Below are 16,746 nucleotides of genomic sequence, written 5' to 3'. Positions count from 1 at the left end.
AATATAGTTTGTGAAATCTTGCACAACTATTTATGAAAGTTATTTGAAATGCCAGTTTGTCTATGTTAAATTATGCAATCACTTGAATGTAGCTCAGCTTGAGATGCACCTGACCTCTAATATGACAAGTGCTTAGGAAGTATATACATATATATATATATATATATATATATATATATATATATATATATACATATAAGGGGAGATTATATAAAGTGTTATACTGTTGATAGTTACATTGTAGTTGTTTTGGGAATTTACCCATCTAAAGAAGGTTTTTATTAAAATGATTCTTAATCCAAATGCAGGACTTGTTTGTCTTTTTTGTACTGATTATGGTTGTGTAGATTATAAACACAGTGTCTATATAATTTTGTTTTCACATCAGTGTGTGGTTTCCATTAATTGTTAGGTTAAAATATTCAGTAGATTTCAATTATACAGAAATTGGGCTGCAGTGTGATGTAATAAGTACAGTTCAGTATAGTTTTGAAAAGTCCTTTTTGGTTATAATTTAGTTATATTAAAAATTGTATTGACTCAGAAGTAATCCAGAAAATAAGTTGATTACATGTGATAATTAGAATTTGAATAAATATTTAGGTCAGAAAAACTACTACAGGACACTTGCTACCTATGAAACTGGTACCAGTTTTATCATTACTTATAATAGTTAGTTTGAAAGAACTTCATGATTGGGCTCCTTTGCAAATCTTTGACTTGTGATCTTTGAGCTCTATTTCGCAATTACTTTTCCGGATGTTGCTTTATTTTGAAAGATTTTGAAAGGAAAGCATAGAAGTCACGTGGTTTGTTTCGTTTGCTGCGTTCGGAAAACTCGGAATTTATATTTTTAAGAAATAAAAATCGACTCAACAGAATTCCATTAAGTTAATTATTTCGATGCGGCTTTCAATATTTACAACATGCCTGGCTATCAATCATATGACGAACATATTTTGTTTCATACAAAAAGCGAGGAGAGGGACTATTTCCTCAGCTTGTTGCTTTAAATGCGTTAACGTCTATAGTGACGTAGGACGGAGTCACTTCCGAGTTGGGGTCCCTATGTGAGAGCTAGTAAGAACACATTTGTATAAGTTAAAGAGTTCAAATGTAGGAAGATCACCATGGGGGGAAAGAACAAACAACGAACAAAAGGAAATGTTCGGGTAAGCAACCACCAATATCTGTGAAACAGCGTAGACGGTACAAAGTGAGCTAACACGAGCTAATACAAATTTCGTGGTTTCAGCTAAAACGACGCATGTTTAAACTGTTTGATGACCATAAACTGACCATCAAGCGTATTTTTATTACCTCCATTGCTGTGTGAAAACACGTATTGTTTCCTGTAATCAGCCGTCCAGCAGCGGCCGAGCTGCTGAGGTTCTGGCCCGGGAAGGGGGTGCCATCCCGGGCTTCGTGGGCTTCGACACGACGGTCACCTCTGAGCTGAGTTATGTCCCAGCTGTCCACGGAGCGGAGGAAATAGACAACCTGGTGGATGCTGATTTCCGCCTGGTGCTGAGGAAACTCTCAAAGAGGGATGTTGTCACCAGACTGAAAGTGAGCTTGATCTGGATGTTCTGAATGTTGATCTGCAGAATCAGGCAAATATGCATATTTAATGCTCTGGCGAACTTGTAAGCGAAATGTGTTGCTTTCTTTGTAAAAATTAGGTTCTGAGAACATGAGTAGAAACATCACCTTCGAGCTCTTATCATTGAAAGTGTTTTTGATAAGCTTGTTCTTCCCAGGCAGTGCAGGACTTTGGGGCCATGTGTCAGGAACGGGATGCAGAAGAGGTGAAGGGAGTTCTGCCATACTGGCCAAGAATTTACTGCAAGATATCAGTGGTAAGTTGTTAATTCACCTGGCATCCACACAGTTATCCATTCAGCATAGTCACTTTACATGATATGATTTGCTAAACCAATCTGCCACTGATGAAAGTTGGCCATTTGTTTTCCTACTCCTTAAGCTTTAAAACAAAATAACTAGATTTTTGATTCATATGCACAACAATTAAGTGTGTACTGTGATGCACTAAACGTTAGAGACACGATTTGATGCATAAATGTAACTAATAGTGTAATGGCCTCAAAGGACTTGCAGCACCTTTTATTCTCATTTTAATCCTTAATAAAATAAATATAGGTCTTGATCTCTAGTGTTTTTAATAGTTGAAATAATTAATCTTTGAATTAATTTTCCAGTCAAGCATTAAAGTGTTTCTTTATTTCTCATTTTATCTGTTAGGACCCTGACCGCCGTATCAGGGAGGCCACTCAGCAAGCTTTTGAACAGCTGGTGCTAAAAGTGCGTCGCAGCCTGGCTCCCTTTCTGAAGAGTTTGATGGGCCACTGGATTCTGTCGCAGTGTGACACGTACACACCCGCAGCCTCTGCCGCCTGCCAGGCCTTTCAGGCTGCGTTCTCGCCTGCTAAACAACCTGAAGCTCTCAGCTTCTGCAAGGACGAGATCCTTACTGTGAGTGGAAATGCTAACTTTTCTGCAGAAATGTGGATTCTTGTGCTAAAATACGCAGAACTGATACATTGCATTAATATCCCTACTCTTAAAGGTTTTTATGTAATTGTGCAACTGCAAACATCGGTGTAATTTGTTTCGGTTTTATGTGCATAACAGAGTTTGAGGGTATTTTCTGTCTTGTCACAGAATTTTATTTAGAGCTGAACTTTGACTACACCATTTTAACACATGACTGAGATTTACTCCTGCCCATTTCAATTGGTCAACATTTCCAGGAATTTCCTGTATTTACCTGCATCCATCTTCCCATCAGTTCTGACCAGCTTCAGTGTCTCTTATGACGAAAAGCGATCCTAAAGCATGATGCTGCCGTCATTATGTGTCACCATAGGGATGGTGTGCTTAGGTTGTTAAAGTGTAGTTTTTTACATCACAATGCCCTTTTTATGTGTCCAAAATCTTGAATTTTGTTTTCATCTGACCTCAGAGAACCTTCTTTCACATTGTCTCCAATGGTTATTGCTTTAAAACATAACCCTGCCTTAAACTTGTTTTTAAGCGTATCCCTGAACCACATGCTATGTTCCTTTTTTTCCTCTAATGCTCTTTATTTACTAATGTTGTCAAACACACCTCTGATAACTCTGAGGTCTGAATAGCTGCATTTACACTGATTAAATTTCACACAGTTGGTCTCAGTTTACTAATTAATCATTACGGAAGGCAACTGCTTTCCCAGATTTTTATGTGAAAGCTATGACAGGAAAATGAACTGAATACAAAGGTTGTGATGTGACAAGAAACTGAATATTTCTAAAAGTCCTAAGTATGTAAGACTCATATAATTTTATGACTGTGTTGCAGGTGCTTCAAGATGTTCTGTTAAAGGAAACCGCAGACACTCTAAGTGATTCACAGTATGTTAAAAACTTTTACTTAACCTTAGCTTCTGTCTGTTCCTGTTTTGTGTGTGTGCAGTAATGATATACTTTTGAAAAACAAAAAAGGATTTACTGAGGCATTGATTTCTCTTGTTCAACAGAAGTGTGACAGAAGAGGAAAGAGAAACCAAATATTTTCGCATGCTGACCAGTTCGTTGTTGGGGGTGAAGAAGCTACTTTCCCTGCTGCTTCAGGATGACAGGGCAGCACTGCAGCAAAGATTGGCTCTACTGGTTAACTCTGGGAAGTTCTGGAAATACAGCAAGCACAAGACGCCACAGGTGTGCATTAAATGACGTTCACATTCAACGCGAGGAGATTTGAACAAGAACATTTGCGTCGATAGCTCTTGTTACTAGAGCGACTCCTTGTCTGTCATTACTGAGTTGCCCTAACCCCGTGTGTTGCTCCACAGATCAGAGGAGCCTTTTTTGAGATGCAGTGTGCTCTGTGTGAATTCACACCAGATATGGTTCAGAGTGAAGCAGCACGACTGTGCCCTGCTGTTCTCCTCAGTATCGATGACACAGACCCTGTTGTGCTTCCTCACGTGTGGGAGGCAGTTCTTCATGTTATGTCCACTATTCCTGTGAGTTTGAACGACCCGTTCCAGAGGGTCCCAACCCTGCTCCTCAAAGTCCACTGTCCTGCATGTTTTAGGGCACAGTCTCCAGTCCTCAAGGGCCGGTGTCCTGCAACTTTTAGATGTGCCTCTGCTGCACCACACCTAAGCAGAATAATTAGGTCAGAACTTATCTACACAAGGAGGAGGTAGTTAAGCCGTTTCATTCCAGTGTTTTGTACATGTGGCACATCTAAAAACTGCAGGACAGCGGCCCTTGAGGACTGGAGTTTGGCACCCCTGCTTTAGGTTTCTCTGCTGCCATACTCCTGACTAGCTGAATCAGTTCTGTTGGAGCAGAGTAACATCTAAAACATGCAGGACAGTGGACCTGCATGTTCACTCTCCTGTTTGGGGAGTAAAACAAAAGCTGTTCTTTATATGTTTATATTTGGTCTAAAATTGGTTTTAATAGTAAAATCAGTAGGTAAATCAAAGAGAATACAACTAAAAAAAACTACATTCTGTATATTTATTGGTAGATCAGGTGAAAAGATATTATTCCCTATTTTGTTACCAGGAAACAAAGGAGGGATATTTCTGAGTGAAAAACACTTGAGGGTTGCTAAACGTTTTAATAGTTGGCATTAGGCTGTGTAATAAACCCAAAACCTGCATCTCAAAGTTTACAGGACTGAGTTGGTATGTTAAATGTTACATTTCAGGACAATACTACTAGAATTGTCCTGAAATGAGTAGCTTTTGACTAGTCATTTCTAGCTTTTGACTTGTTTTGACTTGTTTGGAAGGATAGCCAGGAGAATGTCTCTTCCGCCTACAAATAATACGGTAGCATGACTCAATTTGCAAAGCTGCAATTGAAGGAACTACTGGACTTCAGTATAGACAAGTAGAGCTTTTGACAGCTCATAATGGCTGATAAGCATGTGGTGTGGAGGTGTGATGATTTGGGTTTGTTTTGCAGCCTCAAAAATCCCAGACATTGGAGTCATTAGCTCCTTTCACTAAATTCTTTAGGTCTGTCTCACCATTAAAATGTATTTAACGAATCACACTAAAGTGTGCAGAGATGGAACAGTTTTCTGGACTTAAGACATGGTTGTTTGTGTCAGTTAGTGACTAGACATCTCTAATATTGGCTGTTAAAAATCCCAGGATAATGAATCCAAATCTTTTGAGGCACAAAAACATGTTGAATGTTTTTTCCCCCAAAAGACTTGGAGATGTTTGACAGATGCTTCCTGTGCAGGACATATCTGGCTTAATATGCTGATTTATGAACGGCCAGTAGGAGCATAAAGAGGGTCTTGTGTTTGTGACTGAATAACAGCACTGTGGTGAAAGAGGGTATTGAGACCACTATGAAATCTTCTCCCAGGATATTCTAGTGGGAATTTTGAGACAGCTAGAGCTTGACCCAAACTGGGTCATTAAACAATCCTGAAGACATCAGATCTTTAACAGCATAGTTGGGGGGGGAACTAAACAAAATCAAGACTGGAATCTTGAAGAGAGTTGTCTAAAACAAGATTAGGAAAAAGTGAGTCAGAATTCCTCCTCAATAAGGTGAGAGGCTGATAAATACAGAAAACAAATAGTTCTTCTTGAAGTGGTTCTAAACGCAACTCAGTCATGGATATATTTAGCTTTTCCTGCAATGCATCTCATTTTTCATTTTCTTTAAAATCCATAGTTTCTTCCGTGTGATTTCTTAATTTTCTTTTAAATGTTTCAGGATTGTTGGACACATGTAAATGCCAAGAAAGGCTTTCTTCCTAAACTCTGGGCTTTGTTGAAAGAAGGAGGTAAAGGCATGGCTAAAGGGCTCCATCCGAATCTCATGCCTCTCCTCAGCAAACTGCCGCAGCAAATCACAGATCCTGACTTGGACTTCTACACCACGTTTTACACCGCATTCCTGCAAGGGTAACTTGTTTGTGTTTTTATATGTGAAATGTTACCTGATGTGCATTTTCCAAAAGTAATTCCCGTATTTCTGCGCGTTTTGTGTTGGTCAGCCTGTCCAGTGAGCGTGCGGCGACGAGCCCGTCGGAGAGCGCAGTCATAGTGACGTCGTTTGTCGAGTGCTTGAGGTACAGCATAACGCAGAACGCCGGGGACGAGCAGTCCCAGGAGAAAATAAGGAGCATGCTCATTTCCCAGCAGGTGTGGTCATGCTGTCATGCCAAATTTTCCCAACATTTTCTACCTCTCAGATGTTTCTTAAAGTGTTTTGCTTTATTTCTGCAGCTCCTACCGTTGATAGAAAAGGCTATTAGAAATCCTTCCCTTCAGAATGGGCCTCTTTTTCTGCTGATCACCGAAATGCTCATTTCCTGGGAGAAGAGGGCGGGTTTACACTGTGAAGGCGAGAAAAATAACAACAAGGATGTCTTCAAGAGACTTTTAGCTGACTTCTGGGAGGAACTCGGTCTCCTGTGTGTGCGTTTTGTCGACGACGAGGACGTTGATCTTCAGGCTTTGGAAGGCGTAGCCACTTTGCTGCAGGTGAGTTTACTTTTATGCTTTAGTAAAATGTGTCAAGTAAAATACATTTGAAATAAGAGCTAGTTGTTTTCTCTCTTGAATCTCTCCAGGTCATGCGTAATCCTGAGAGAATAAGCAAAAAACAAACCCAGAAGAAGAAATCTGTCAGGTTGTGTCTCACAAAGACAGAAGAGGAAGAGAAATCAGTAATTCAGGGAGAGGGAGTCGAAAAGTTTGCGCAGACTGTGTCGGAGCCTGTGCAGGAGAAGGCGCTTGGGTCCCTACAGACTCAGCATTTTGAAGACGCCGTGTGCCAGCTGGCTCAGCTGTGCCTCGCGCATGTGAATGAGAAAAACTCAGAGAAACATCTTGTTTTTCTGTCCCTTCTCCTACAGTCTTTTCACACGCCCAGGATTTTCAGTGTAAGTCAAAGATCTATTTTCATTTGACAACAATTTCTTTGGTGCAAAATCTAGTCAAGTAAAATAAGTTATATTGCGATGACTTTTACAATGTTGTACACTGTGCAACTCTTTGTCTGTAAATACGTTCAAACTAGAACTCCTAAAGTGGCATTTTTAGCTTCAGACTAGGATGCATTTTATCTTACATTTTTACTTATTTCAGACCTTACTTGAATTTGATGAAATTAAACCTGGAGATGACAAATGGACGGGGGAGAAAAATCCAGCAGTTCAGTTTCTGCTGAGGCGTGTGGTCGTGTGGCTGGCGGAGGTGGGCCGCAGCGATACCGAGCACCTGGTGGAGATGGTCTTCAGCTCACTGTCCTGCTGCAGCCAGGAGGAGACCACACAAATTCTTAATCACATCACCACGGTAACCTCATCCTCACTTGTTTGATATCCAACTGCAGTTTTACCTTTTTTTTTTTTAATGGTCCGTTTCTCTTCTTTCTAGATGGGTTTGGAGTGGAGAATTATCCTGCAAATTATTCAGAGAGTAAATATTCAGTTTTCATCAGACTGAAATTAGTTTGTGGTTTTTGTTTAGAAAAGACTTCTTGACTTTGTTTCCTACCTTGTAAAGGCAGGTAAAGATCCCAAGACTCGGGCAAGCTGCAGGAACTGGCTGAAAGGTTCGATTCTGGGCGAGCAGCTCCTGGGATTGACTGCAGAGCTCTGCAAGATGGAACACAACTCGACTGCTCCCAAAACCCCCACCAGCAACAACAGCTGGACGCTCATTGGCCTCGTTCTCTCTCAGAACAACAACAATGGTAACTCAAGAGAAATTGTGCAGAAACACTGCAAAGAGTTTCTTTCTGCTTGACAAAACAGATGATGCGTCTTACATTTTGACGTGTTTTGTGTTTAGAGTCTTTAATAGGAGAGGTGTACATGGAGAAAATGTTGGAGAAGCTCCACACTACGTTGTCCGAGACCAAGAGTCTGTCGGACGCGGGCAACATGGAGCCACTCATCTCCTTCATCTGCGACGTGGCTTCCTCTTTCTTCTGCTCCGTCCAGGATTGCCTGCTGCTCCTCTCTGCTGAGGAGCTCCTGCTGACCGTCTTCCAGCTGACTGCGCAAGATCAAAGACACACTCACCTGTCTGGTGGGTTGACACACGCATTGCACAAAAATGTCTAATTAAGCTGTGAGAGAAAGAAAGAGCAACTTCATGTTGCCATTACTTTTACAGAATCACTGTTGGATAAGCTGAAGAAAGTGTGTGCAGCTGGAGTCAGGTCACTGGTGCAACACTGTGAATGCGAGGTCCGCCAAGGCGGCTTCCTGCACAGTGCAGCCGTCTGGGTCATGAAGCAGCTTCTGACCAGCAATCTCGATATTAAAGGGTAAATCTTTGTACATGCATCTTATTTTTTTGATTGGTCTGTTGTGTTATCTTGAATTATTATTATTTTTTTGTTTGTTTTAGCTTGCAGGTTTTAGTCAGAGCTGTCCAAAGCTTAGTGGAAACAATCGTCTCCGTTGGCGGCCAAGCATCCTCCGTCCTCAGCCAATTCTTTGCTCTTCTGACACCGAGCCAGACGGAGTGGACCAGAATCAGACACGCCCTGTCTCCTCAGGTCAGCAAGTCCGTACCTGACTATGGGAAAATTCAAGAACATCTGTATAGTGATTACAAAGAGAATATTTTACCGAGGCCTCACAAAAATAATCCTACTCATGAACTTTTTCAAATGCTGCTACATTACAGCAAGACATTTTACTTTTCATTGTATTTTATTGAAATTTTATGTGACAGATTTAGGAATCTTTGATTTACTCTTTCCATTTTCAGATGATGGATTGAACAGTTTTCTATCAGATGTTTTTGTTTTATTGCCTAACTGAAGCCTTAACCCTCTTCCAAACGTTCTTCCCCTGACCTGTCTAGTATGTTACTTAATCTCTTGTTGAGTAATGTTAAACAGACTGATCAGTTCAAAGAACAGCTGCATTCACACCGAGATTAAATTACACCAAGGTGTTATAGGTAAGGTTACCTCTAAAGATGATTGGTTGCACTAGGTTTATTTTAGGCCAATAGGATGAAAAGGGTCTTGATACATTTCACCATATTTAGAATTGAGTAAAAATTTTGGAAACTGCAATTTTTCATCCATTTCAAATTTATTTACTAATTCGTGCTGGTCTTGGATAATATTCCCATAAAATGAATTGATGTTTGTCCTCTTAGAGTGACAAAATAACAAACATTTAAGTGGTAGGAATACTTTGCAAGGCACTGCACAAAGAAAACATGCAATATTCATGTGGTACCTCCATTTTTTATTTTTCACTTGTTGTCTTCAGTGGGTCAAATCTCCTTTGCTGTCCAACCGTCACAGAGGAGTTTGTGAAAAACCCTCTAAGGACATGTGGAAGTCCAGAGACTCAAACAGGCTGCCAGCTCACCTCTGTGTCTGTGCCGTCTTGGGAATTGTGGCCCAGACTGCTGCAGTTCTAGCTTCTGGCCAAAAGGAGGCGCCATGTTCTTCATTCCTCCCAAACCTTACAGGCACAGGTACACACAGGACTCTGTTAAGAACAAAGTTGTTTTCTTCCACCAGTTTTCGATGCTTTCATAAGTTTGTTCCTTTTCAACAGTTTCAGAAGTGTTGTATGCGCTGCAGTGGTGTAAGGAGCTCGATTTCCGGCCCCCAGTAGCATCTGCTTATCGCAACCTGTTGGCTGAATGGGGACTATCAGCTGGACTCCATAGCAAAGTTCCAATGAAATCTCTACTAGAGACCCTCTACTCAAGGTCAGATTCACCTCGGGCTTTCTTTCATTTTTCTAACAGTAATTTTAAATATGATCTTCTAATTAAATTCTTCTCCTTTTCTGACCATAAGGTCTGTGACAGATGGAGGTCTGTGGACTCTGACTCTAGAAAACTACATCCACACCAACAACTTGGCAGCCACTTGCAGTGGAGCTCTAAAAAGACTTTACGATAGTGCAGATAGGTTAGTAATTTATGAGAACGTATTTGATTTTCGGGGGGGGTTTGGAACATTTTTAGCTCTGAAATTGTAGCTCTTGTTTTGTTTTATACTAAATATGTTTATTTAATCAGTCTTTTCCCAGTGAATCTGAGCAAACTCAGCACACTGCAGGTGCTCTGCCCACTTATGGCTAAAGAAGACAGAGAAACTCTGATTGCTTTGGCTACTGCTGGAATAATCAACTGGCAAGAGGAAGAAAGTGAGATACCGTAGCACTATACAGGAATCTATATCTTACAGATTTATACTGTATATGCAAGTAGTAATTGTTGGCTGTGTGTTGCAGATGTTTATGGCAGTCTGGCAGTGCTGCTGTGCTGCCTGAACGCCAACACGCCGGTAGAAGACGAGGTCATTCAGGCTGTTCTTGCCACTCTGATGGAATGGAGGAACAGCAGAGAGGATTGGTTTCTCTTTAGCTGGTGACTGAAGCAACTTTTAACATTTTTATTGAGTTAACACTAGCAGATATTCCTGTGATTTAAGCAGTTATACTACAATTGTTAATTTCTAAGTTGACACTCTAACATTGTGGCTCCTTCACATGTTCAAGATTTGCAGCATGTCTTTAAAAAACAAGGTTAATCTGTAGATTAAGCACTTTATGCTTTCAGGACCATAGAAAATGCCGACTGACATTGTTACAGATCAGTTCATCTATTGCTGTTAAATTAGCCACATTTGTGTATTTCAGTGACTTGTCCGATACGACATCTGAACAGCTGAACCTCAATGTGGAGATGATTCGATTCTTGTGTTGGTCGGTGACTCACTGTCCAGCTGTTCTTGGGGGAAACCAGTGGGACTTTCTGCTCTGCTCTATGTTGGCCTGGTTGGAGGTGAGACAAAGCTCACATGAGATTTTGAGATTGTTTTGTATTATAATTTAGACTGCCTCACAAAGCTATTCACTCCACATTCTATCACATCACAACCACACATTTCTATGCGTTTGTGGAACAGTAATTTTCAAAGTTTGCCACAGATTATTTCACTTTAGCTCCGGCTGTGTTTGAAGTCTCTGTCGTGCTGGAAGATACGACTCTGCTCTACCAACAGATTCTTCCCAGTACTGCTCAGTTTTAAACTCCTTCCAGTTTCCCATCAGTTCTGACCAACTTCCTTGTCCTTAGTGAATAAAAGCAAGCCCACAGCCTGATGCTGCCACCACCATGTATCACTGTGGGCTGTTAGTTGTGTTACGTTACTTTAGTAAAGAGTTAAATTTGACTGTAATTTGACTAAACTACATTCTTCTCCATGAATGGCTTATGTCTTCCCTTTAACAAATGCTTTATCTTGCCATTCTTATGGACCAGATTTGTGGAGCTCATGAATAATACTTCTCCTGTCATCAGGTTCTCTTAGCTGAGCTGCTTTTTTTTTTTTTTTTTTTTTAACCATAACTCAGTTTTTAACTTTATCTAAACCCAGACTGCCAGTGAGAATGTGAGCTGTCTGTGGAACCCCTGGGTGCAGCTGTTTGTGTGCGAGAACGCTGCGTTGATCGTGACGCTGAACCAGTTCTTCGCGGCGCCATCCTCTGACGTCCTGGAGAAGCTGCCAACAGAGCTGGCCGGCGAATGGAAAGATTTCTTCATAGAGGGAATCTACAACCTCCTGTTGCCCCTGCCAGTGAGAATCACTGGTACGTGTGTTGCCTTTATGTTGCCTGAAAATAATTCAGGTACTACTCAGTGCGCATGATTTTCCATGAACATTTGAATGTTACATTTGAAGTATTCAAAATGGATAAGAATGGATTTCTCCTAAATAAGATTTCAATCCAGATAGGTTGTTTTCTCACATTGTAAATAATATAAATGCCAGTCCTAATTTTAACATCTTCATTCACTTATTATCTCTGCTTCAATCAGAGGCTTTTCCTGAACCGGATGATCCTGTGTTCCCCATGGCTGTTCTCCAGTCGGTTGGTTTGGCTCTGACTTGTGTTCCAGTCCAGCAACTAAACCAAAATTCCCTGCCGCCACGATTTATAGCGGACCAAAAGACCAACCTGCCAGAGCCTCTGCAGACCCTGCTGAACACTCTGTGTCCCCTGCTGCTGTTCAAGGCCAGGCCTCTGCAGGTGACTGTTCACCATATGCTGGAGAAGTAAGGGTTTTTCTTTCTTATTGTGAGAATTGCTCGATTCTGTCAGAAAAACACTTCAGTAAGTCTGATCTATAGTGTTGAATTTGTTCAACATTACAGATCCGTGCTGTCAGGTTAGCTGAAGTTTTGCACACAATGTTAAAAAAGCTTTTTTTTCTTTTGTCAATGCAGAGTGATGCCACAGCTGCCTGAATGTGATGGCGAAGGCGATAGCAATAGGTCTGATGATGACAGAGATGAGCCATGTCTGTAAGTGAAAGTGGGGAAATTCTGTTGCCTCATCGCAATGCATAATTGGAAAAAAAAGAAATGAAAACAATAAATAAAATGAAACGAATATATATATAGTTTTTTCCAAGTTGTGGTTGTTTGATCTCAGATCTCCTCCAGCTGCGCTCATGGCCATTCTGTCGACCTGTGAAGAGTTGTGTGACAGCATCCTGGCAGCGCTTCAGGTGGGAGAGTTTGCAGTGGTCCAGCCTCTCAGCGTGGAATACTCCTGCATACTGGCTTACCTTCTTGCGTGGAAACTGCTCCTTACTTTTTTCAAATCCTCCCCCTCCCATGTGAGTCTTTGTCTAATTTCTACTGCAAGAGTGGGTTTATGAAGACTAAAGGAGTTGGTTTTGATGTACTGTCACACTTTTTTTTTCTTTTTATGTAGCTGCGTGCCCATTATGCTCAGTATTTGAAGAGAAGCTGCTCTCTTAACAAGCTGCTCCTCCATCTCTTCAAACTGATGCCTGAGAACCCGATTTGCCCGGGCCAGGGGACAGAGACAAAGGAGAGTAAAACTTTCTTCACAGAGAGTCTGCTTCTCACAGTTGACAGTAAGTCACTTTGAAACTTTTAGTATATTGCAAAGCTATTCCTATCCTTTGAATGTTTGCACATTTTAAACTATACCCATCAATTCAGCAAATCCTGCTAAGAACACGTATAAAGCAAATGAAATAAGATCTGATGCTGTGTAAATGTGTTTGCACCACTTTTCACACCAAGTTGCAACAAGTTTCAATGTATTTTTTGGGACTTTATGTGATAGATCAATACAAAGTATAGGATAGTTAAGTGGAAGGAAAATTCCACGTTTTTCAAAGTTTTAACATCTAAATATTTTTGACATGCGGCATGCAGGTGTGTTCAGCCCAATCATATACGTTAACGGTTGAGTCTGTAAATAAAAACCAAAATTCATAAAAAGCTTAAAAGGGTCTGAGTTCTTCATTTTTTCCGTGCTGTGAATTGACTGCAGAGAACGTTGGCGTTGAGTGGGAGCTCCCCCACCTGGCTTGCAGTGTGTACTACAGCACAGTGCAGGACCTGCCCGCCATGGTGCGTCTGTGGTGGAACAGCCAGGAGAAGAGAGTGAGCTCTGCAGTGGAGAAGTTCACCAGTAAATACGTCAGTCCTGTTCTGTCGGCCCAGGAGATCTCCTCGGTCCACGACAGCACTCAGATGTTTGACAGCATGACTGTAAGTTAGCGGGCTAAATGCACTCTGCACACCCAACAAGACGGCCTTCAGAAAGCATTTGTTAAACTCTTAATTTGTTCCCGCTCTGAAACGGTAATTTTCTAGACTTAAGTCGCTCTAAAATGTCAAGTTTAATAGATGCAAGCTAATCACTCATGTCATAATGGAAAGTAGCACATTTAAGCTGTTTCTATATATACATATATAACAGAAATAGATTTCTTGATTTGTCAGCTATGTTCTCTTGATTTAGAATATAGTTTCTAGTTTCTGGTGCAGGCTTTTATATTTTCTTATGTGAAAGCCTCTGGGAAGCTTAGAACCCCTTTTGCTTGGTTTTAGTTTAACGTTTCATGTACTGCGTCAAAAACATATTTACCATAAGTTTGAAGTTTACTTTTTAAGGTAGAGGAGGAAACAAAAGGCTGAATATTGACTCGTTAAGCTTATACACTTTGGATTAACATTAACTTACTATCAGATCACTAGCTCTACATGATGAATGAACATCAAACCAAAATTAGGGTTAGTTTAAAATCTGCACTTTTTAAAAGTGTTTTTTTTTGCTACTGACCTTTGAAAATGTTGCATGGTGTAATCATACCAGTGGGATCACAGATCCCAAAGGGTTAAAAAGAGAAAACAATTTACACTGTCATCTGGAAATTCACCTATCAGAATTTAATAGCCAATTTCTGATCTCTTAATTTTATGAGTTAAACTCTGCTGATACAGATTGTAGACAATACAGATTGCTAAGGGCAGTAAAATACGAAGAACGGCACTGAAAATAGTTTGATCCAGACTCGTCGTCTAGACTTCCTAGTCTCTCTATGAAAAGCCTACCATAAACGTTAATAATTATTCAAAAACAATAATTTTAGAGTTGACATGTTAAACTGGATTATAGCATCATTTCCTGGCTTTTTCAGTCTTTCTGCGATCCGCCGACGGTCTTTGACTCTTGTGCTCTTCTGCAACTTAAATGAGCAGCTGACATGCTGTACAAAAGGCTTCCAGCATCCCAGTGCTTCCTCTGTCTTCATTATGGCTAAGTTTGAGTTGCATCACCAAATAACATCATCCACATCAGAGTTTTGTTGTTGGCTTGTCTTGGTGATTTGGGTGGTGCATTCACAGAATAAAAAAAGATAGGATTTTGACATTTCCATACACTAGTCAAGATAAAAATAACTGATTCCCATCACCTTTCATTTCTTGGTCCTTTTTCACTCTAAACTAGATGGTTTTTTTTAGAAGAAGAAACTTGTTAAACTTTTCCATCTTTTGTTTGCCAGTAGGTATGATGTTAAATCATTAACCAAATTTTGTGATGCATCGTTGCACTTTAACGAAGGTGCAACATTATACTGTTCTGTTAAAGTTAATGAACTCTCATTTGTGTCAGTCCATTAAGTGTGATCTGGGTGTTTAATTGTATATCCGCTGCCTGATTATCTGACTGGAAGACTCCCCTATGGTGTTAAGACTATATATATATAAATTTTAATCATGTCTCCTCAGGTTAAAGCCCGCTCAGCAGCGCGAGAGGTGATTGCCATATACTCCGTGGATGATATCTACATCGAGTTGGTGATTCAGTTGCCGCAGAACTACCCTCTGGGCTCTATCACTGTGGAGAGTGGGAGACGTGTGGGCGTCGCCGTGCAGCAGTGGAGGAACTGGATGCTGCAGCTCAGCACCTACCTCACACATCAGGTAGAAAAACAATCGATACACTCTTTTAAGGCACTTAAGACTCAGGTGTTTTTAAAGTGCCGGGTATTTTTATTTGCTGGGATTAGTAGGTAGAAAAACAACAACATTGTTTGTGCGGTCAGAACGGCAGCATAATGGAGGGCCTGGCTCTGTGGAAGAACAACGTCGATAAGCGCTTCGAGGGCATCGAGGACTGCATGATCTGTTTCTCTGTTATTCACGGCTCCAACTACTCCCTGCCAAAGAAAGCTTGTCGTACCTGCAAGAAGAAGTTCCATTCTGCTTGTCTGGTGAGACATGTGATATTGAAGTATTAATTTACTTTAAGCAACCAGTGGCAGCCTGCTTTGATATTGCCTTTTTCTTTTTCTATAGTACAAATGGTTCACTTCCAGCAACAAGTCCACCTGCCCGCTCTGCAGAGAAACCTTCTTTTAGTCCTCTGTGTCTGCTTTGGATGAAAGAAGACGACTCTTACTGGAGAACTGGACGCTTACATACAAAATGTTATCACAAGTTTTTTCCAGAATGCTGTATAATTTGTTGGATTACTCAAGTAATTAAAAACAATCTGGAGAAATTATGTAAAATCTAGAGCTATTCATATTTTAACCTCCCATATGTCCATACTCAGACATGTGGGTTAATGCCCAAACTGTGTGTACATAGCAGTGCTTTTCCTGTATTGCTTATGTGAAAGATCAGTGCCCTCATGTGATTTTTATATTTCCTGTTATGTAGCAGTTTGTTCTTTGAGTCCCCACATACATGCAGAAAACGTTGTGATTAAACTGATTTGATTTATCACAGGAAGAAAAATGAGTTATGAAATATGAAAAAGAGCTTGAGGTGTGAAAAGCTGGTTGAAGCAATGGTAGATCCAAGTCAGCTTTTGATGAAAAACTTCCTAATATTTAGGAGTGTAAAGCGACTGCCTGATTAGAGACATTTGATCTGTCAGAAGGAGGAAACAGGAATTTAAGATAAAATATCCAAATGCACACAAATATCGGGGCCTGTGTGTCTTACCCTGTGCCTACATCCACCTGTAAATGTTGAAAAGTAATTTGAATAAAACATCCTAAATTATATTGGATAAAATGTCCTGATTCATCACAAATACACCTCATAGGTGTCAATATATTGGATCGTCTCCACCAATTTTTGACATAAAATTGTTTTTCTCTTAATTGATTTTTTTTTTTTTAAACAGAAGCTTTAGAGATATTAGAACACTTCATGCTTCTCTCTACTGAAAAGCTTTAGTAAAGATACTGGTTTAATTTTCCAGTAGGACTTTTTACCTGCCCACACTGCCTGATTTAATCATCATGATTTCGCTGGGCTGGTTTGGCCTGCGAACTCTTCTGACCTAAACCCCCATTGAAAATCGAAGGGATTTTTTTTTTCAAGAGGAAGATGAGAGATCAGGTTTGCTGAAGGCTGCTATCAA

The 16,746-nt window shown here is 40.4% G+C and overlaps 1 protein-coding gene across 1 annotated transcript; it reads left to right on the top strand.

Moving 5' to 3' along the window:
• The first annotated feature begins 1,022 nt into the window (after positions 1 to 1,022).
• On the top strand, positions 1,023 to 16,389 carry ltn1 (listerin E3 ubiquitin protein ligase 1). The gene is made up of 32 exons (XM_028030932.1): positions 1,023 to 1,172; positions 1,363 to 1,569; positions 1,761 to 1,859; positions 2,263 to 2,493; positions 3,361 to 3,413; positions 3,539 to 3,719; positions 3,854 to 4,027; positions 5,757 to 5,947; positions 6,040 to 6,187; positions 6,272 to 6,529; positions 6,619 to 6,930; positions 7,136 to 7,345; positions 7,427 to 7,468; positions 7,556 to 7,745; positions 7,844 to 8,083; positions 8,171 to 8,324; positions 8,408 to 8,558; positions 9,289 to 9,499; positions 9,583 to 9,739; positions 9,831 to 9,944; positions 10,055 to 10,182; positions 10,270 to 10,405; positions 10,678 to 10,822; positions 11,418 to 11,631; positions 11,861 to 12,098; positions 12,270 to 12,347; positions 12,478 to 12,664; positions 12,763 to 12,928; positions 13,354 to 13,574; positions 15,099 to 15,293; positions 15,416 to 15,583; positions 15,669 to 16,389. Exons 1-32 carry the CDS (start codon positions 1,131 to 1,133, stop codon positions 15,729 to 15,731), a joined length of 5,304 nt encoding a protein of 1,767 aa, XP_027886733.1. The 5' UTR covers positions 1,023 to 1,130; the 3' UTR covers positions 15,732 to 16,389.
• Positions 16,390 to 16,746: the final 357 nt, after the last annotated feature.

This window comes from Xiphophorus couchianus, chromosome 11, assembly GCF_001444195.1.
Source record: "Xiphophorus couchianus chromosome 11, X_couchianus-1.0, whole genome shotgun sequence".
In the NCBI taxonomy this organism is placed as follows: domain Eukaryota; kingdom Metazoa; phylum Chordata; class Actinopteri; order Cyprinodontiformes; family Poeciliidae; genus Xiphophorus; species Xiphophorus couchianus.
Note: the sequence above shows the minus strand (reverse complement) of the source record. Positions and strands in the feature narration are given on the sequence as shown.

What these genes read in the sequence shown, in the direction of transcription:
- ltn1 (XM_028030932.1), top strand. Translation starts at nt 1,131, where the DNA reads ATGGGGGGAAAGAACAAACAACGAACAAAAGGAAATGTTCGG. An exon ending in TCTGCTTCTCACAGTTGACA is followed by an intron (nt 12,929 to 13,353) that starts GTAAGTCACTTT and finishes AATTGACTGCAG; the next exon opens with AGAACGTTGGCGTTGAGTGG. An exon ending in GCACCTACCTCACACATCAG is followed by an intron (nt 15,294 to 15,415) that starts GTAGAAAAACAA and finishes TTGTGCGGTCAG; the next exon opens with AACGGCAGCATAATGGAGGG.